At 43.1% G+C, this 20,769-nt stretch overlaps 3 protein-coding genes and 3 non-coding genes across 6 annotated transcripts; 3 read left to right on the top strand and 3 right to left on the bottom strand.

Moving 5' to 3' along the window:
- Positions 1–64: 64 nt before the first annotated feature.
- PCYB_011440 (AAA family ATPase) lies at positions 65–2,800 on the bottom strand (the record flags this gene model as incomplete). The annotated part of the gene is made up of 2 exons (XM_004220650.1): positions 65–2,078; positions 2,676–2,800. 2 exons carry the CDS (start codon positions 2,798–2,800, stop codon positions 65–67), a joined length of 2,139 nt encoding a protein of 712 aa, XP_004220698.1.
- A 1,480-nt stretch (positions 2,801–4,280) lies between these two features.
- Positions 4,281–7,831, bottom strand: PCYB_011430 (rhoptry associated membrane antigen; the record flags this gene model as incomplete). Its single annotated transcript, XM_004220649.1, has 6 exons — positions 4,281–4,369; positions 4,531–4,572; positions 4,835–4,882; positions 5,050–5,805; positions 5,997–7,409; positions 7,738–7,831. 6 exons carry the CDS (start codon positions 7,829–7,831, stop codon positions 4,281–4,283), a joined length of 2,442 nt encoding a protein of 813 aa, XP_004220697.1.
- Positions 7,832–10,603: 2,772 nt separating this feature from the next.
- PCYB_011420 (hypothetical protein) lies at positions 10,604–16,877 on the top strand (the record flags this gene model as incomplete). The annotated part of the gene is made up of 4 exons (XM_004220648.1): positions 10,604–10,716; positions 11,013–12,639; positions 12,677–14,759; positions 14,974–16,877. Exons 3-4 carry the CDS (start codon positions 12,677–12,679, stop codon positions 16,875–16,877), a joined length of 3,987 nt encoding a protein of 1,328 aa, XP_004220696.1. The 5' UTR covers positions 10,604–10,716; positions 11,013–12,639.
- A 936-nt stretch (positions 16,878–17,813) lies between these two features.
- Positions 17,814–17,886, top strand: PCYB_011418. Its single transcript has one exon. It is a non-coding gene; the product is annotated as a tRNA-Lys (tRNA).
- A 1,426-nt stretch (positions 17,887–19,312) lies between these two features.
- On the bottom strand, positions 19,313–19,385 carry PCYB_011416. The gene has a single exon. It is a non-coding gene; the product is annotated as a tRNA-Lys (tRNA).
- Positions 19,386–20,278: 893 nt separating this feature from the next.
- On the top strand, positions 20,279–20,350 carry PCYB_011414. The gene has a single exon. It is a non-coding gene; the product is annotated as a tRNA-His (tRNA).
- The last annotated feature ends 419 nt before the right edge of the window (positions 20,351–20,769 follow it).

Raw genomic sequence — 20,769 nt, 5'->3', positions numbered from 1 at the left:
AAAAATAAAAAATCACCTTCTTACGACAAAATGGGAAATAGTTCCCTTCCCCTGTCTCCATCTCTCAGTTCTGCATCACAACTTTGGTCTTCGTTTGTGGTGCATTTTCCTCCTTTGAATCATCCCCATTGAGTCCTGTCATCGATCTCGCCATGGATGCTGTCACCGTGCCGGGTTTCCCCCCCAAGTTGGACTCCATGTTTGCACCCATGCCCAGGCCCATATCTGGTCCTGAGTTCTTCCCGGAGTTTTTCCCCGAGTTGGACTCTCCCTCTTTAGTGGCACCTGTCGAAATTCTACTTGCGGATCCCCTTGGGGTAGGAGCATCTACGTGCATGTTGGTCTGCATTTCCCCACGAGCTTCAAACGAATTGCTTAAGTTCCAACTAACGATTAAATCAATGAGGTCCTTCGAAACAACCTTAGAATTACTACCGAACACACAATTCTGTATGTTAAGGCAGAGCTTTGAAATTTGTCTGCCTGATAAACCAACGAGACGACTAGCCAAAACATCTAAGTATAGATCATCTATGGAAGAGTCTACAACGATATTGTACTTCTTCAAAGGATAGACGTATTTATTGAAATAAAGAGAAAGCATTTTCCTAATTTCGTTAATTTTGGGGAAATCAAAAATGTACTGTTCATCTATTCGATCGATGACAGCTGGGTCTAGGATCTCCCTACAGTTGGTAGCTAAAATGATACAGAATTTCTTAGATTCCGTTCCTGTGTGGTATAGGAAAGTAGCTAATGCGTTTCTAAGGCTTTCTGAAAAATGAGCTGATGATTCATTTCTCCCTCTTCTCAAAAAGGCTTCAGCTTCATCAAAAAAAATCACACATTTCTTATTTTTCCTTCGTTTTATAAAGTCAAAAATTTTGTTCAGCTCTACAGATGCATGAACACCTAAGGCACTCACATCACCTCCATTAATTATTATATAATCGAAATTGCTAAAATGAGATAACGTTTTTGCAAACAATGTTTTTCCTGTACCAGGTGGACCATGAAGTAAAATATTCTTCAAATAAAGATCATATTTTTTCGAATTCGTTAAGCTATTAATTGACCAACTTAATTTTTCTTGTAACTCTTCATTTAGCACGATGTTGTTGAAGAAGTTACTCTCCTTTTTGTTTCTTCTTTTTAAACCTTTTTCATCAAAAGGATGTTTTTTTAAGTTAAAAATGTCAAATAATTTATTAATGTGCCATAGAGATGTCTCTCGTATGAGTTTTGGCTTCCCCAATTTCGTTTCTGCGTAGGATCGTATCAGTCTAGTGGTATGCTTTGTTGTATAAATCCCCACAGAGGTGAGAGTAACTACTAGGACAAATCGGTACAACCTCTCCCTATCATTTAAAAATAAAAACATAGAATTATTAAACTGCTCAAAATATTTACTAATACTTTCCAATTTGGTTTTCCTTTCCTCATCTGCTTTCAATCTCAACGTCTTCAAATGGATGTCCAAATTTTTTCTTTCTCTTTCTATGAGTCCTTTATTTTCTTCTTGTATTTTTGCTTTCATATTTTCTCTTTCCAAAGATTTTTCTTCTCTGATTTGTTTCATTTTTAAATTTAATAATTCTAGTTCGTTTCTCTTTCGAATATTTTCTTGTCTCAAATATTGCTCATGTTGATTTCTTAGCCATTCTTCGTTTTGCTTCTGTTGATCTAGTAGTTTTTTTTGATATGCTTCTGCTTCAAGCCTCGTTTTGTATTCGGCTGTGATTCTCTCCTGCTCTTGTTGGTAATTAATTGTTTTCCTTTTCTCCTCATTTTCAATTCTCATTTTATTGCTAAGGTATTGAGCCTTCTGTAGTGATAGTTCTTCCATTTGTTTTTCGTATTCCTTTTGCTTGGTCAATTCCTGTAGTTTGATTAATTCGAATGCCTTCTTCGAATTTGACGACTGGTCGAGCTCCTTCAGGGCCTTCGCTCCTCTTTCCAATGCCGTGGGGTCGAAGTTCCCCGTGATGTGTTCCCCCCCCTTGTCGTCCCCCGCGCTGTGCTTCAGCCCTCCCCCTCCGGGGGCCACCATCTTCTTCGAGATGTTCGGGAAGTTCATCCTGGAAGGTGCGATGTGCAGCGGGGGGGATTAGAAGTGGAGAGGCGGCAAATTGGCCAGGCGGCAAATTGGAGAGGCGGCGAAGTGGAGAGGCGGCGAAGTGGAGAGGCGGTGAAGTGCCCAGGCTGAGAAGTGGCTTGGTGGCGAGTTCGTGAAAAGACTACGCGTGCTCCTTAGCCAGACGTGGGCACATGCAATAGACACTTTTTTTTTCCACGGCGATGCCGGAGTTACGCTTCTTCAACTTCTCCTACCAGCGGTTGCCTTTCCTCTGCTGCCCTCTTCCTCTCAAAGCATAAATGCTTCGCCCCAGTTGTGTCGTCTCGAGGTGAGCCACGGTCACCTGCGCACCACATTCACGTGTACATCTCCGGCACAGGGTGCGGACGCTTTTAAGGAGGCCCAGTTGGGGTCAAACTGCGTACGGGGGGCCACGCTTTGCTCTCGCGCGTAGAGATTTATGTGAGTACACGAATACGACGGTGCAAGCATACGTACCTGCGCGGTTATGCGTGGGGGACGCCCTCTGCTTCCTCTTCAAGACCCCTTTGGCACATAACTTTTTTTTTTCCGCCCCTCCGTTGCTACGATGTTCTACAAGGGTGAACTCAACTCAATCGAGGATTTCTCCCCAAACTGTTTCACCACAAATTTGACCCTTTCCTTGAAGGCGTTGCAAAAAAGTGGGATCGGATCCTCAGGAGAGTCGCGAAAAATCTTCATATTGTTTTTCGCGCTCATTCGTTTTGCTGCTCATTCGTTTTGCTGCTCATTCGTTTTGCTGCCCATTCGTTTTGTTCACTTTGCTCATTTTGCTCTTTTTGCTCTTTTTACTCTTTTTTTTTTTTTGAGTGCCCCTTTTGTGATCCTTTTGGTTTCCCGAGTGGGGAACCACCTCAACGACGGTGCCGACATGAAAAAAAAAAACGTTTTCTTATGAAAAGGTGGCAAGGCGACACGGCGGCAAGTTGGCTACACGGGGAGAAGAAAATTTTGGGAGAGGCACCTTCTGCAAAATACACCTCTACTAAGTTTTAACCGTCGTCACGGCGCTTCGGGGGCGAAGAAAAATACTCATCAGAGAGGCAACAGTGAGGAATCCCTATCGGTCGGCAGTTCTTTCCTCGCACAGCTCACTGCGAACTCCTTCGCTAACCGTGCCGCGTCGCCTACGCCTTCGACAAACTAAGCAGAAAGAGGTGGCACGCAAGATCGGCATTATCGAAGATATGCATTCGTTGCGTTATATAGGCATGCATACATAAGATTAACTGCGTCGCCAAAACGATGCTGACCCATTTTGGATATAATTCTGTTTGAACGGAGGGGGGGTTGCCTGCCTGGTGGAGTCCACACCCAGTGGTGCATCTCTTAAGCGTAAACTGTTGTACAAGGGGAGAGCCAAAAAAAAAAATTGCTACTGAAAAATGCCACGAAGGGGACGCCACGCTGGGGGTGCCACACAGGGGGTGCCACGCACGGTTGGATATGGCCCGGGACTACCCCAGAGGCGTGCCTGCCCGCAGAGACAACACAACACGGGAGAAAGGCTCAATTGGTGTCTGCAAAGAGACGCAAGCGCTGGACCCCTGCCCCCAGCGAGGCGAAACAAATAAGCATTTCATTTAAAATTCTTTACGTAGGCGACACTGTGTACTGTAGCCCGTCTAGAAAATTATTTTTTTAAAAAATCGCAGTGAGAAAAACGACAGGGGGGATGATGAACCGAAAGGGGGCCGAAGAATGAAGCCTCAAATGGGCCACCAAATGGGCCACAAATGGGCCACAAAAAGGGCAACAAAGCAAAGCCACAAGGTAAAGCCACAAAGTAAATGCACAAAGTAAAGCCACAAAGCAAAGCCACAAAGTAAAGCCACAAAACGAACCGCAAAACAAACGACGGAAACAAACAAAAATTAAATACACAAAGATAAGGCCTAAAGTAAAAAATTAAAAAAAAAAAAAACTAAAAAATGGGAGGTGAGCTGTAGGCAAGATGTGCGTGCGGCTGGCTTGATATGCTCACACGGGGTAGTAATTCAATTGTCTGCTTTTTCTATAATTTTCCTTTTTTTTCCACTTTCCTATAAACTTGCAATTTGTGTACACATCAGAGTAGTAGTGCTATCATCAACAGGTGCACATCTTCCAGAGAATTTTTTTTTTTTTTTTTTTCTCCGTTTAAGGTCCTTTTTTCTGTCCTTTAATTGGTGAAACATAACAATCCGATGAGCAAGAAAACTACGGAGCTGAGAAAGGACACGGAGCTGCTTGATTTTCCTCCGTTTAGGTCTGCAAAAGGGGAGGATAAAAAAAAAAAAAAAAAAAAGATAGTCAACGGGGGAGGGGGAATTAATTATTCGTAAATGTTTGAATTAAAATCAGGTCGTTCTCGCCAAAATGGGGTACTCCACAAGCTGTGGTGAATTTTTAAAAGGTACTGCTGTCCTTACCAACATCTACTTCTTCCGTTTCGACAATAACTGAGTTGTTGCCTATAAGAGAGGAGGGGGAAAAAGGTTGTGGCGAGATGTACATTGTCGTTCGAGGTTGTGCTGACTGTGATGACTGCGCTGACTGTGCTGATTGTGCTGACTGTGCTGACTGTGCTGACTGTGCTGACTGTGCTGACTGTGCTGACTGTGCGCCAAGTTCCAGCACGATCTGGAGGCACGGCCAACCCGCGAGACTTCACATAAACACGATGCACACTTTGCAGAGAAGCAGAGTTAACCCCTGCGCAACGGGCAAAGTTACCTTCTCCGTTTTCCAGTTCGAGCAGTTGGTGAGCCCTTAGTTTTTTGTCTGTCAACAGGGGGGCATAAAAGTGGGAGATGAGAAGGGAAACATAAAAGGATGAAATGAAAGTGAGAACTCGCATTTTCCTTTGTTTTTCTCCAATTCGCCTATTCGCCTATTCGTCTATTCTCCTATTCTATTCTCTTCTTTTTTTTTTTCCGCGCGGCACTTACCCAAGGCGTCCACGTCCACCGCTTGGTGCTTGCCACTTTTATTGTTTGTCGCAGAGGTATGCTTGTGCGGAGAGATGTACAATTCTCTCTTCTTATGTGGAACCATCTTTGCGTTGAAAATCATGTTGTTATCGTTCAGTAGGGTATTTTCATTCACTCCTTGATCTAGTAGCTTATCGTCAAATGCATTTGTGAAATTTTCACCTTCCTCGGTTCCTAAATTTCCTCCCTCTTCGTACGAATCTGCAATGACTTCTTCTGTGAGTTCGTCATTGAACAGATCTTCGTTGGACAAATCGGTTTGCTTTTTGTTCGTCTCGCTCTTGCTCTTCGTAGTGGCGTTGGTTGCGTTGGTTGCGGTGATCGAGCTGCCTGCGTTGCCGTTCGAGCCGCTACCCTTACCCTCAGCGCTGGATGCATTTTTATTTTTTTCCGGGTTCCTCAAAGTCGTTTTAGCCTTTTTCGCATCTAACTTAGAAGCATCCATATTTTCCTCCATGAACCCATTTATTTCATCATCCGAAAGGGATTCTTTATCTTCAAAGTCTTCGTCGTCAAGAAGGTTCAGCTTGTGCATGGATTGCTTCATTGCCTTCTTGGATCCCTTCTTCACGGCCTCCTTTATAGTTTCGTTGTCATCGATTAGTTCGTCAATGAATCCCATATCTTTTTGGATAAAGGAGTGCACATCGTTTGTGCTGCTTATCTCGTTCAGGTAGTGGTTGTCGAAGGTGTCTTCGTTGGCCTCCTTGGTGTCTGTGGAAGAAGAAAGGGGGGTGGGGGGAGAAAGGGGTTAAGAAGTGACACTGAAAATAGGAAGTTATTTAGAGGCCATGGTTCATGGTTTTTAGTTTTACGAGCTTTCTTTTTTCAGCGCTCGCGCTTGCGCTTCTTTCGAATCCGCTTCCTGCGCTTGCGCTTCTTTTGAGTCCGCTGCCTGGGCTTACCCTCCTCGTCGGCGTCCTCCTCGTAGTAATCACTGTATGGCGTTCCGAGTTTTCCGCGCTCCAAGAAGCTATCCTCGTAGTATTCATCGAAGGTGTCATCACTCTCCCCGTCGTCATTATGGCTGTACGAGCCCTCTTCTAGAAAGCTGCCCTCATTATAAATCTCGTCATTGTGTTTATCCTCCGTGTCGTCGTTATCTAGATAGCTAGACACAAAGGTGCTGTGCTTTTCATTTTCTTCCTCTGTGTGTCCATTCACGTTTTGCTCTAAAAAGCTTTCCTTTCCTTTATTTTTTAGTTCCTTCGCATTACTTTCATCTTTTTTGCTTCCATTGTCGTTTCCTCCATCTTTTTTGCTTCCATTTCCGTTTTCTCCATCTTTTTTGTTTCCATTTTCGTTGCCTCCATCTTTTTTGCTTCCATTTTCGTTGCCACTCTGAGTGCTTTCCTTGGTGCTGTTCTTGAGGTCGTCCGATCCAACGTACTCATCCGGGTAGTCATCGTCAGTCATTTTATTTTGGTACTCCTCTTTGTACTCCTTTCCATTGTCCTCATTACTGTCATCATTGCTGTCGTCATCGCCATCCTCTTTTTCTAGGAAGCTCTCCCCATGGGCCTCATCGAATTCGTCATTCTCGTTATCACTTAGATCTTCGTACTCCTCCTGCTCGAGAAAGCTCTCCGCATCCTCATCATAGAACTCGTCATTATCGTTGTCACTGACGTCATCGTATTCTTCTTTTTCAAGGAAGCTTTCTTCATGGTCTTCGGAAAAGTCGTCATTATCCATGTCGTGATCATTATCGCTAATCTCGTCATACTCGTCTTTTTCTAGAAAGCTGTCCTCGTTTTCGTCATCGAACTGATCCTTGTCTTCACCATCATCATCCTTATCGCTCATCTTGTCACTTCCATTCGTTTCTAGAAAGCTATCCTCGTTTTCGTCATCGAACTGATCCTTGTCCTCACCATCATCATCCTTATCGCTCGCCTTGTCACTTCCATTCGTTTCTAGAAAGCTGTCCTCGTTTTCGTCATCGAACTGATCCTTGTCCTCACCATCATCATCCTTATCGCTCGCCTTGTCACTTCCATTCGTTTCTAGAAAACTTTCGTCGTCTTTCCCATCATCGTAGTTTGAAGAATCATCGTTTAGTTTTCGAGACAACCTATATGGTGACAACTGGCTAGCTGAGTTAGCGAACATTTTCATGGATTCACTACTTTTTAGGATATACTGAAGTGGCTTCAGATAATTAGATGTGTTCAAAAGGGAGTCCAACTTGTTCACGTCAATTTTGGGATGCTGTGACTTGAAATATGAGCCAGGCGTTCCGGTGCTCCCTCGGGGGCATCCCCCGCTCAGGCTGTTTAAATTGTGCACCTCGTTTCCAGGGCCGTACTTCACTTTGTCTGCGGGGGGAGGAATTGGGTAGGTGCAGAAATAAGCAGTTGTGATGAAACAAGCAGTTGTGATGAAACAAGCAGTTGTAATGAAGCAAGCAGTTGTGATGAAACAAGCAGTTGTGCGGAAATAGGCAGATGTGCAGAGATGATCACATCTAAAGCAATGGGCCATGTTTGGAGCGGTTCCTATCCCAATGGGATTGTCCCATCATTCACTTCATCGCAAGGTGGCTCCCATAGGGGGGAGGGGGATAGCCAATTCACACTCCCTTCTCCCCCATGTGTGTTTTCACCACCCCTGCGCATGAAAGCATGTCCCTCATTTTGTAGCTACCTTTAACGAACTGTGTGTTGACTCCATTTTTAAAATTCTCAAAGTAGCTCGTGACGTTTTGTATAATAAGCAAAGACAGCAAAAGAAGATTCATGGTTGACTTGGGCGGGGAAGAAATAGGAAGGTTTGGAAATAGTAGGGGGGGGGAGGGTGGTCAAAAACTGCAAGTGAGAATGCAATGAAGGTACAATGAATTAACAGGAGATACAAAAAAAAAAAAAAAGGGACAGCATGTATAGCAAACAAGTAAAACCAGTTGTACTTCCTCTCCTATCTGCGACTTCCCCCTTTCGTTAACAAACTCAGATGGGCATTAAGCAGATTAGAAGTGAGTAAAGACAAATCTGCCGCTTTACAAATGTGCCCTTTGAAGAAACATACAGACACGCTTCCGCTCTGTCACCCCGATGAGTTGTACGCACACACTTGTGCACACGCAGTTGCGCATTCGCTTTTCACTTAGGCATATTATTCCCCCATGAGCATGCGAGGGATATGTTTTCCCAGAGGCGAACTCAGGTTGCTACAATATTAGTGCAGAATGTGCGCGGTGACAATGCAACTATGGTGACTGCTTCACAAAAAAAAAAAAAAAAAAAATAGCTAGCTTAATACTCGATCAAAGAGCAAATTGTGTAAAAATAGCTAAAAAAAAAATAGCCATAGAATGTTGTTCAGATTTACATAACAGAATTATTCGCAGGGGAAGGAAAAAAAAAAAAATTGCAGTTGGCGTTTTTCCTTTATTGCTGCTTTTCACAAAAATGTCAGAATTCCTTTGGTAACGAAAAAAAGAATTGTTTCTGTTGCGTTGTGCTGTGCTTTGTTACGCTTTTTCCGTTTTGTCTTTTTCTATTTCGCTTGGTGATTTCTTTCTGTCTTTGTCAATCGTTACACTGCGCTGCGTCACGTGCGTTTGGTTAGATTGTCCCAACTTGGCATTATACATACATATATATATTTTTTTTTTTTCACCACTTGTTTATGTTTCGTTTCGTTTTGTTTTACTCTGCTTTGCTTTATTTTTCCACCGCTTTACACCTTGTTGCATTTTTTTTTGCCGGCACACCGCCCGCATGAACGTCACTTTAATTATGCATTTGAAGTGCCTACTCGAGATTGGAAATTCGCGCGTAGTCAGAATGTTAAAGGGGGGAAAATAGAAAAAACGGAAAAATGGGAAAACGGGGAAATGGAAAAAAATACTGCGTTGTGTACATATCTGTCTGGGCGATCACCCCAGCTGCCACCTCACGCATGTACACACGTGCGCATCCAACTGCATGTGAACATCCACCCACGTTTGCATGCCCCACTTTTCAGTTGCACTGGCGAGCACAGTCTATATGAGCTATTTCTTTCTTTTTTTTCCTTTTTTTTCCTTTTTTTGGGGTTATTTCCCGCCCTTGCTGCGCCCATGTGGCCATTTGCACATGTATGAACGCATACATATGTGCGATTGTGCATGCGCAGGCGCACTCTGAAGGAGGCCATTGTATACTTGGCGAACTGCCCCTGGCGCAGATGCTTCGCACCCTTTTTCCCCGCCTGTCCATACGCGCTAAACATAATTATTGTAAAATGCACAAGGTGTCATGATTCTCCGGTTTGCCTAACTTCCCAAGGGTGAGCAATTCTACATTTGGAATGGGCTAGGCGATGTGAAGCGCAGCATAGCAGAGTGAGTATGCATACTCCCCTCCCCCCCCACCTGGTAATACATGTGCATGCATACACATTTGTAACGCTTTCGCACGGTATGCACTCGCACATGTGCACAGACACACGAGTCTTAACATTGCTTGGGGATGAGGGGGGGAGGAAAAAAGCATGTCAAAAATGTTCATACATTGGTTCTTCACCGAACTTGCGTACCGGTGCGCAGCTAAGTGAGAATAATGCGAATAGCCACCTAAGTGAACCGAGAAAAAAGAAAAATGAACCCCCTTTTTGCGCCAACATGTCCCATTGATAGATTACGTGCGAAACTTACGCAGCGCATTAGCACATTCATGTGTGTTTTTTTTTTTTCCTCATTCCTCACTTTTGATGCATCTTTGAAAGAGAAGTGGCCAAAAAAGTTAGCTGTCGTCTGTTTGGACATGGCATCCACTTCCCCCATCTTTACCAAAAAATATGCCAAATGGTGATGAGGTTTTCCTTTGCCTTGGTAAAGCGAATCGCGCTGATTACGTGCGAAGAGTAGACCTCCCCCCCATATCCACTTCCCCTTTCCTATGTTCAATGCACAAAAAAAAAGGGTGTATCCACATGCATAATCAATTACAAAATGGGAAAAATATGTACCCAATCGATGGCAACTATTTGTATGCGCAGGACATGGGTCTGTCGGAAAGTGACCCGTCACGACGCACACGGAGTTGTTTTAACTTCCTCTTCCGAACTGCATCACATTGCCGTTTTTTAAAATGTGAAGTAAAAAAAAAAAGAAAGCATCCCCCAATGAAGGTGGTCTGCTACACATGGTCATGCGAAAGAGTAACAACTGAGATGTGTTACCTACACTGCTCCGAAGGAGGGAGGCGACACACATGGTATCCTTATAACAAAGCAATGAAAGTCGCAAAAAAGGTCATTGTCAAAACGGTCACAATTGGATTGGTGCGGTGGAGAAATGGGTGCAAATCGTTAAGTTCACAATTTTTGCAAAGTTGGTTTTCTTTATATGATTCCTTTCCCCGCACGAGCGTCATATGTACGTTTGCACTGATGGGTGGGGAACACCCGCACAACTTCGCGAGTGCCCCCAACCCTCCGCGCGAGCTCAGTGCGTCCGTTAGCGCCCCGCCTGAAAAAGAAGGGATACAACCCCATTGCACCAGCGAAATTGGGAAGGCCAAAAAAAATGGCCCAAAAAAAGGCCAAAGAAAAGGGCAAAGAAAAGGCCAAACAGAAGACCAAAAATAGGCCAAAGAAAAAGGCCCCCCAAAAAAAGGCTAAAAAGGCGAACAAACGGCTGTAATGCCAAAGCTTAACAAAGGACACCTTGCGTAGAAACTGCGAAGTCGGCACTCCCCGACGAAGTTAATCGGCGAGGCAAAATTCCCCAAGGTAAAGGGGGCACAATTTGTTCGTTTGTTTTTGCGCCGGTCCCTCTCCAAGCGCTATTCAACTCACCCCTCGCAGTTTGTCCCAACTTGTGAGATTTTCCGGATGGCCCGCAAACGGCCTTCCTTGTTAATCCATTGAATTGCAAACGCTCGAGAAAAAAAAAAAAAAAAAACGCACTCCATGGCTTACCACTTATTCAAAAGGCTACAGAAAGCCAGCACGTCCAAAGAAAGCAAACCGAAAAATGAAAACAGGACGGAGGACATAGAGAGGTGGTTGAAGGATATTCACGACGTGGTGGAGAAGGACATCGTCCAGGATGACAACAACGTAAGGTCCGATGACGCCATCCTCTTGAGTGACTACCTCTCCGTGATTAATCAAGTTGTGAAATACATCGAGAATGCCAAAAGCGGTAGGAACTCTAAGGGGGAAATAATAAGTGGGAGGAGCGGCACGAATGAAAGGAAGGAGCAGAGCGACAAAATAAATGATGTGGACTTGGAGGACGAGAACCTGGCCGCGTCGCGCATCAAGAACCTTTGCAAACTCATGGGCGTCATTAGTGTGTTTGAGAGGTTGAGAAGCGAGGGTGCTGCTACCCCAACCGCCGCAAAGGCAAACGCAAAAGCAAACGCGAATGCAAACGCAAATGCAAACGCAAACGCTAATGCCAGTGGCGCCTCGGAGAGAGAGGACGGCCCCCGCGGGGCGGAGGCCCGAAGGCGCAAAGCAGACTTGCTGGAGCAAAATGGCGTGTGGAGCTTGTTAGAAGAAATCATCCTGAACAGCGCAGAATATCTGAACAAAATTATCTGCCTGGACAAAGACATGCTCCAAAAAAAAAGTGTAAAAATTAATTGCAACAAATTGAAAAGGTACATAAATTACCTTAACGTATTCTTTGAAGAGACCAACAAATGTCAGTTGCTCTTTAGAGTGTTCCACTCCAAATTGGAAAGCTCAACATTTATTACGTACGAGTTGGTCCTCCTTTTGCAAAAGCTTTATATCTATGACAATGTCAATTTTTATTTTTACGTGCACCATAACATTGCCTTTTCCAATGATGTCTCCTCCCCTTACTACTACAATTTGTATGGGTTGAGGTGCTTCCAAATTTTATTCCACGATGGATATTCGCATAATGGGGTACAGGGGCAGCAGAAAATTGCCCAAAGAATTTATGAACAGTACAGGCGAGTCATCCACAATTTGAGGAAAAAAAAGTTTTTCTACCCTCATTTGATTAGCTACCCTTTTAATTGCTCTGAAGCCAAGTTATCATATAAAAATAGAAATGAACATTATTACATTAACGAGAAGGACGAATTTTGCTCCATCAAGAGTGGAAAAAAATTCGGGTCTTCATTATTCCTTCATGAGGAAGACTCAGAGATAAAAAGACTTTTAAAAAAGTTACACCATGCACAGAGGTGGGGTGAATTCCAGGGGCAGTACGATTCGTGCACGGCCTACTCAGCATCCACCGATGAACAAAGCACAAGCGATAATGCTCTACAGGGACAAGCGAGTCGAACGTTCAAGGAGAAGAAGGGACTTCCCAAGTCGGATGGCGCATCTTCCTCAGCTCGACTCCCATCATCTTGCAGTTCAGCACTTCACGAGGCCACCAACCAAGGGAAGCAGAACAACAGTAATGACAACGTTGGGCAGGGAGAAACTCCAAATGGAAATTTACCCTCTCACACGAGCACTGATGAAGATAATCAGAATGAAGAAAGTTGTGCGTATTTCAGCTCCGACATTTCGAATGACTTCATAACGGTGAATAAAGAGATAGAGGAAGAGAAAAAAAAAAATAAATAAAAAAATTACATTTTGTGAAGAAAATATATGCCTAATAATGCACCGAGAGGGAAAAATCCAAAATGTGAGAAGCACAATCGATAAATTAATACTCAGCAAAAATAATTTCCTTTCCAAATTGCTAGCAATAATAGACTCTAATGAGGACGCCTATCTTATAAATGAAGTAATTTTACTTCTCCTGCTAGTGGCCGAGTACAACGGGGAGGTTAGGAATATCATCACGTATGAAAGATTTATCGAAACGGTGATGAGAATAATGCAGGATGAACATGCCTACTTGTTTAGACCAACTAGTGACTTGCACTTTTTGTATGAAGACGGCAACGTGGTGGTGCCAAACAAAAAGACAAAAATTACTCCCCACCCTGCAGCCAACAAAGGGAATGAAAAAAGGGAAGAAATGAACCACACCCAAGTTGGCGCAGTGGAAGTTAGCGCAGTGGAAGTTAGCGCAACCGAAGTGATAGCCCCCCAGGGGGATAAACCTCATAGCGAACAGAAAGAAATGGAGATTTATCTAGACAATATTTCCATAAACATAGACCTAAAGAGCAGCTTGCTCCTTCTCAAGTGCCTCATAATCAGCAGCGAATTTGGCCTCAAGTACATTTACGAACTGAACATATTCGAGCAGTTCATCAAGTTGGTGCTTAACATGTATAATGTTATCATATACATTTATAAAAATGATATGAAAAAATATTTTTCCAATTCAATTTTTGTTCTTAACATATTTCTAGATGTTTTGGCTAGCTCATGTAAAGTTGATGGGGTGGTGAATAGCTATACAGGTTTGTCCTGTAAAAAGTTTTTGCTCATTTTGCAGAAGGAGAGATTTTTCGAAAGCTCTTTTTTTTTTTTTTTTAAATTTATGTGTATCTATATGGAGAAATATTCGAATGGTGGTAGACGAGCAGATCAGCTTGGTCATCACCGGAATGAAAACTCCTCAAATTATGACGGTAGTAGTGAGGCCCTTATGACTGTGGGGTTCAATCGAGTTGGCAATGCGCCCCTGCCAGGAGGCAGTAATAGCGGCAGTATCAGTGCTACCGTAAGCGCAAACGTAAGTGCCAGCGCAAGCAGCATCCTCCCGAATAGCGACAGTGCTGGAGGCCAGCTGGGAAGCAATCCGGTGGGCGCCAGTATTGGAAGCAACTTGGCAGGGAGCAGTCAGACGGGGAGTGGACAAGCGGGAGGTCTCCACGCGGGTAGCAATATGTACAGCGAAAGTGAGCAAATCATGAGGATATTCAAGAATACCCACTTCGTTGGCATCCTCAACATGTGCTGCAAATTTCTCCTCCAGGATGAGAGCCTCTGCGTAAGGGTTCTCTTTACCCCCTTTGCTGTTAGCAGTGGTGGAGATGAAACATCCAAATCAACGGACAAACATGACGAGGTGAACTCTTTCGTGGAGGGCTCCCTCAAGCAGAAGAACTACTTCCTCCTAGAACAAGTGCTAACATACTACATGAAACATTTGAAGCAAATTAAATATGCGGACCTGCTGCTGATTATGTTTCTGTACGATCGAAAGAAGCTTTTTAGTAACACCATTTATGAGTTTTTTTTATTCTTGGGGGGGAAGCACCCACATGTGGGGAAATACCTAATGGACTCTCTCCTCTCTCGGAGAACGGTCTTCTACTACTGTGTGATGCATACTGCACGCAGAGTATCGAAGCTGCTTCTCAAACTGAAGAAGGCCTTTCAGAGGAGGAAGAAAACGGAGAGTAAATCAGGGTGGAAAAACAACGACGAGTTGGTAATTTCAGGAGCAAACAGAATTTCTCAAAAGGAAAAATTCTTTTTAAAATATATGAACTTGTCAGAATTGCTACTCAAAATTTGTAACCTGACGAGCAGCCATAACCCTGATGAAAGGTTACCCCCTGCGGATGAGTTTTTAAAGAGTGCAAAGTTAAGCTTTGAACAAATGATGTACTACAATACACTGTTTACACGCGATTACAGCGGAATGTGGAAACACCATCTTCAGAAAGCAAACGAAAAATTCAGCGAAAGCGTATTAACGTTTAGGATAAATTCCATTTTATATAGAAAAAATGTGAAGGGTCAGATGGACTCCCTTAAGTTTTTAGTACCCATGTTAAGTAATAAATGGGGAAGTAAAAAGAATAGCTGTCTGATTTGCGTGTATATAGCTGTCTACCTGTTCAAGTCGAACGAAGAAAAGGAAAAAAAAAAATTGTGAAAATTCTTATGCAGAATGATCTCTTTAACATCATGTACAATTGTTTAAATCGTTTTTGTAGATTCACATTTGACGAAAAATATTTTTTTTTTTCTCTTTTGAAAAATCGAAAGATGCACATGAAAATATAAGAGCCATTTGCGATGTGAGGAGGCAGAAGTATTTTTTCAATTACTCCAGGGAGTTCTCCATTTTTTGCATCCACTTTGTTTATTCGAATTTTATTCACCACTCCATGTTGAGCTACTTCTTTGAGCAATCCAAGGGTTCTGCATATCGGAAGGATCCTCCAGGTGGGAACAGAAATGGGTACTCTGTGAAGAGGAGTCACTCCGGGGGGGATCGACGCAAAGAGGGGGGGGACGCCGAATGTAGTATGTTGAGCGAGTCGGACTATGAGGATTATTCCCAAGCTGATCTCGACAGGGAAGGTAGCGAATCGGACGACTGGAGCGAAGAAGACCGCGATGTGGATGCTCCTAACAGGAAGGGGTGTGAAGATTATTCACTCGATGAGGACCACCACAGCAGTGCCTCAAGCGGAGAGGAAACTACTCGCCAAACGAGAACAAAAAATAAAGCGCACCTTTTTTACAGCAGAGGAGGGGCAGAAAATGAACGAAGTTATCTCAAAAATAAGGCGATGAAGACAAAGGGAGAGGGAGGGACACGAGGCAGGAAAAACAACACTCAATCGATGGCACACATCAGTGAGGAGGTTAGCCAACTCAGAAAAAAACTAAACGAACAAGAAGTTACCCACTTGGAGGAAAAAATTTACCTAAATAAAATTATCGAAAAAAAAAATGACATCATAAATAACATGCTGTATTCCTACTCAATGATGAAGGAGAAGTGCGTGCAGGTAGAATCAGAACTGGTCAAGGTCAGAACCGACTTAGGGTTGAAAGAGAAGGAGTACCAACTCGTTGCGGCCAACGACATGGATGATCTGAAAGCACAACACATCCGTGTGTTACGTGATTATGAAAGGGTAGGCAGTGAAAAAAGAGAGTTAGAAACACAATTCGAAAAGCTTACCGACTTGTTAATTTTCCTTTACGAAAATGTGGCTGCTTGTCGAAAGTACATGCAGAACGTGGAGGATGTAAACGTTTTTAAAAATCCCAGGATGGGTGCAAACCCAGGGGGAGACCCGCCTCAGCCAAACTGTGAAATGCTTGAGGTGGGGGCCGATGTCCATATGAATGCCGAGGTGAAGGGCAGCGTAGATGCCCTCACACAGCCAAATGACCAGCTAAACAGGGGTGGGTACCAACTAGCGAATGACCAAGTGTGGGGACAGCACAGCGGCGGCGCTTATGCGAACGTGTATAACCCCGCGCAGCAGAACTTCCCCCCACAGGGGTACCAGAACAGCCCTTACGAGGGCAGCGCGTACGGCAACCCCCAGCAGCAGGGAAGCACGTACAGTTACGCCAACCAAAAAATGGATCAGGGAAGCGCGTACGGCAACCCCCAGCAGCAGGGCAGCACGTACAGTTACGCCAACCAGAAAATGGATCAGGGAAGCGTGTACGGCAACCCCCAGCAGCAGGGAAGCACGTACAGTTACGCCAACCAACAAATGGATCAGGGCGGCGCAAACAGCCACCCCCAGCAGCAGATGCATCAGGGCAGCACGTACGCCTACCCCCCCGAACCGATGCAGCAGGTGCGTATGTATGGAGACCCCAACCCGCCGGCGGAGGGAAATTCGAGCCATCGGGTCTTCAGTGAAGTGCACCCCCCAGTTACGCAGCCTCCTCCCGATCGGCAATATGAGCAACAGTACGGACAGTTATACGAACAGGCCCCCCCGCAGATGTACAACCAACTGTATTTCCAAACGAACCCACACGTGTACCCCCACATGTACGTGGAGTCTACTGGACAAAACGCAAGCGGGTCGAACGCCTTACTGAACGTTTCTGCCGGTGATCAAGGGCCTAACTGTGAAGGGTCGCAGGGGCAGCCAAATGAGCAAAACTGTCCAGCTGAATTTTCGGGACAGTGAAGAGGCGACTTTGGCATGATGATGAACGTGCACAAACGTGGGAGGCATGCTTTTATAGTTGCAGAGTTTTCCGCGAGAGGAGTGCGTCTTGGGGAGTTTAATCCCCCCACAGAATGAAGCTCCAAGTTCGAAGTTCGAAGCTCGATAATGTGATGCATCCCACTAACAAACAATGTGATGATTTTTTTTTTTTTAATGTGTGGGCTAAGTGAACGACTACTCAGTTTCTTCGAGGTAAACCCAATCGGCTATGTGCCCAATTTTGTTTTTCCGTCATCCGTGACGGTGTTTTTTTTTTTTTTTTTTTGTTACGCTCTGCAAATTTTTTTTTTTTCACCCCCTTGAACGAGTCCATCGCGAGGCCTTCTTAAAACTGGCGCAAAAAAAAAAAAAAAAAAACCTATGGACATGCACAAAAAAGACGAATTGGTTAATTTGGCATAACAAAAATTTGATTAATTTTTTTCTAACTTCTTTTTGATGTACTATTCGACGTGTTAACTGTTCAGTAACGGCAAAAGAGTTGCAAAACTCTTCGAATGGCCAAAAAAAATACTATATGCCAAATGACGCGAGCATTTTCTTCGTTTTTTTTTTTTTGTTCGGCTGAAATGTGTTAAGAAGTTGTTCTATGGAGAAGCAAAACGAAATTGTTTCTTTTTTCTCCCCCCTCTCGAAGAAAGAGGTATACCATTTTATGAACTCTGGGAATATATATTTTTTTTCTTTTTTTGGTTAGATTTTTTTTTTCTCCGTTTGGCTAGATTTTTTTTTTTTTTCTTCGTTTAGCTAGAATTTTTTTTTTTTTTTTTTGCAAAAGAGCGAAGCAGAGAAATTGTTATTTCTATGTGCATTATGAGATAGGGAGGCAAAAATTATTTTTGTATTTTAAAAAAAAAAATCATATCGCTTCGTTTTCAGGTTACGTAAGTAACTGCCTCTTTAGCTCAGTTGGTAGAGCGCCAGACTTTTAATCTGGTGGTCAGGGGTTCGAGTCCCCTAGGAGGCTACCAACAATAAGAAAAAAAGAAAATATTTTTTACTTTCTTTTTTGTATAAAAAATGTTGGTATATACCATTTTGTCGTGAAGAAATGACATTTTCGCGCACCAAAAGGTTTGAAGCGAAATAACTACGCATTTTTGTTTCTTCCCGTGTGGCGCGTTCGATGAATTGATGCAAATGCATTCGCGTAGCATAGCATACCATTATAGCACAGCGTACCATTATAGCAAACTTTTTGCGCATCACGCATAACCTTTCACGAGGATATGAAAAGATTGATCAGAGTTATTCCATTGGGAATGATGGGAAGACGATCGAACGCGGTGCATTTTACTCACCTCAGCAAAAAGTATTCCCACTATTTGTTCTCCTTGGCGTCATTTTTTTTATTTTTTTTAAGATGAGTGCAAATTTATTTAGCTTCAAACGTGTTGAGGCAATGGTTCGGTTAGGCCAAATTATTGCCCCCCCCGAAATGCGGCAACAATTGTACCTCTTCGGGGAGGACTACTAAGTAGCTGTAAAAAAAAACACATTGTGATATCCCATGGGGGGATGTTAAACTGGCCCCCGACACGTGTTATACTCATTAGTACTACCCAGTAGGAAGGGAAACCAAAATGTCTATGTGGGTTCTCTTCGCTAAAGAGGCGCTAAATTAGAAAAGGTAGTTGGACTGGACGTTTGTTTGCCAACCTGACAGTAGATTACTGACATCTTGGGCCATTCCGAGTTGTCATAAAAAGGTAACTCTGGGTCCAAAAATTATTCGCTAAGCGTTTTGGTTTGGCATAAAAAGATAGAGAAAACTCTTCCAAAAATCTGTAATCCCGCGCAGGGAACCACTCGGATGGTCATTTCTTCGCACAGGGGCAGCTTACTACATGTGGTGCCAGGACGAGCTTGCTTCTTTTGACTGTGCTTAAGAATATAGCCGCATCACGGGTGTGCTCTCCTTACATGTACATATGCGTAGGTACGTTTTTGTGAGCATTCCGGTTGAGGAATCTCCACAAGTTTCCTCTACGTGATGAAAAAGAAATTGATAAAATGGGGAAGTTCCCCCAATTGGGTTGTCGCCTCGTTATTATTTTAACTGCAGCTCAGCCGAAGATCACTGTGGTTGATGAGAAGAAGAAGAAGATTGACGGAGGATAGGATGCAAATTAAATTGACCAACCAGCTGCTCCTTTCTTCTTCCTCTTGGGAACAGAAAGCGCTACAACATGTATCCTTCTTTTCCAGGCTGAGCAGCCCTACAGAGTTCAATAAGCTTTTTCTCAAAAAATGTATTCGGTGTCAAAACGTAATAATTATAACCTTCTTTATTACGATAATATATAATATATTTTATATATATAATAAATTAAAAATTATATATATAAATAATGATACATATTATTTTTTCTCTCCTTGATTGCTGGTTCGCTAGCTACCTAGGGGGCTCGAACCCCTGACCACCAGATTAAGAGTCTGGCGCTCTACCGACTGAGCTAAGGTAGCATTAATAAATATCCCCTATGCGAAGGTTATGAGAGGACCGTTTGCTGAGAAAAAAAATAAAAATAAAAAAAACCAAGTAGGCTTGTGCATTTGCATGTACATATATATACAGCGAAGTATATCCCCATTTTCCTGGTGCCTTTTTTTTTTTTTACAATCTCAGCTGCGCGTAGGGTAAATATAAAAAAAAAAATTTTCCCCTCAATCATAAGATGATTGGGGCTTTCTTTCACATTTCCGCTTTGCAAAGGTTGCCCCCCTGGAAATAATTAGCGCCGCGTGAATACCAAGGTTATACCCATTTATGCTAACCTTTTTTCATCTTTTTTTTTTCCCCTTTTATTTACTCTTCTTTTCTATCACAAGGGAAGGATGTCCGTTTATCTGTCTCACAGGGAAGTGCTCCACTCCCCGATGCAGAAGTAATGAACGGTGAACGAGCGCGCTCAACCACGAAAGCGTCGCAAAAGGGAGCGTGTCAAGGGTGCCAGTAATGAGCACATGCATATAGCAGAGTATGTTATGCAACACAGCGGCTACGCAGTTACTGTCATTGTGTTTTGCCATTTTTGTCATGTGCGGAATGGTGAATTGGGTTCATCCACTATTACTTTGCTGAACCTATTGGTTGACCAAGATTTTTTTTTTTTTTAAAGCATCCGCGGGGGAAGGGTATACAATAATTGCGGCTATATTTTCAAATTATTTGACTCACCGAAATAGAAAAAAGGAGGATTTATAAAGCGGATAATGTGGCCAAAAAAAAAAATGGTTAAAAGGGTATGAAGATTTTACTTCTATTTTATTTTTTTTTTTTTTTCGTCTTTTTTTTTTTTTTTTTTGCCTCTTCACTAATGTGAACATAACTTAAGAGGTGCATATGTTAACAGAACGTCCAAATCGTCTAGTGGTTAGGACTCCACACTGTGGATGTGGCAACGCAGGTTCGAATCCTGCTTTGGACAATTTTTTAGTAAGAAAATTGAAGGAAAAATACCAAAAGGGCCAATTACATTTTGCACGGCTGTATATAATATACTTTATAATACTATAACAATAGGGTTATTTTATTACCACGTTTTAGTGAACCTTTTCTTTTTCCATAAAAATTACATGTTATAAAGTTTTATCCATTTTTTTCTTCCCCCAAAGAAGAGAAGCACTATGGGCACAAAAACAAAAGCTGCTATTGCCACGGTTTTTTTTTTTTCGCCTGTTGTATGCGAAGCGGCATGTTCGATACACCCTCAGTTTTTTTTTTGGGGGGGGGGAAACCTTTACTCCGCCTCACATTTTAAGCAGAAGGAGGTTTTTTTTTTTTTCTGTGGGAGAGAGTCCCTCCATCTATTTTGTAATCCCCATGTGTTGGCTTCTTTCCCATTGT

This window comes from Plasmodium cynomolgi, chromosome 1 (assembly GCF_000321355.1).
Source record: "Plasmodium cynomolgi strain B DNA, chromosome 1, whole genome shotgun sequence".
NCBI lineage: Eukaryota > Apicomplexa > Aconoidasida > Haemosporida > Plasmodiidae > Plasmodium > Plasmodium cynomolgi.
Note: the sequence above shows the minus strand (reverse complement) of the source record. Positions and strands in the feature narration are given on the sequence as shown.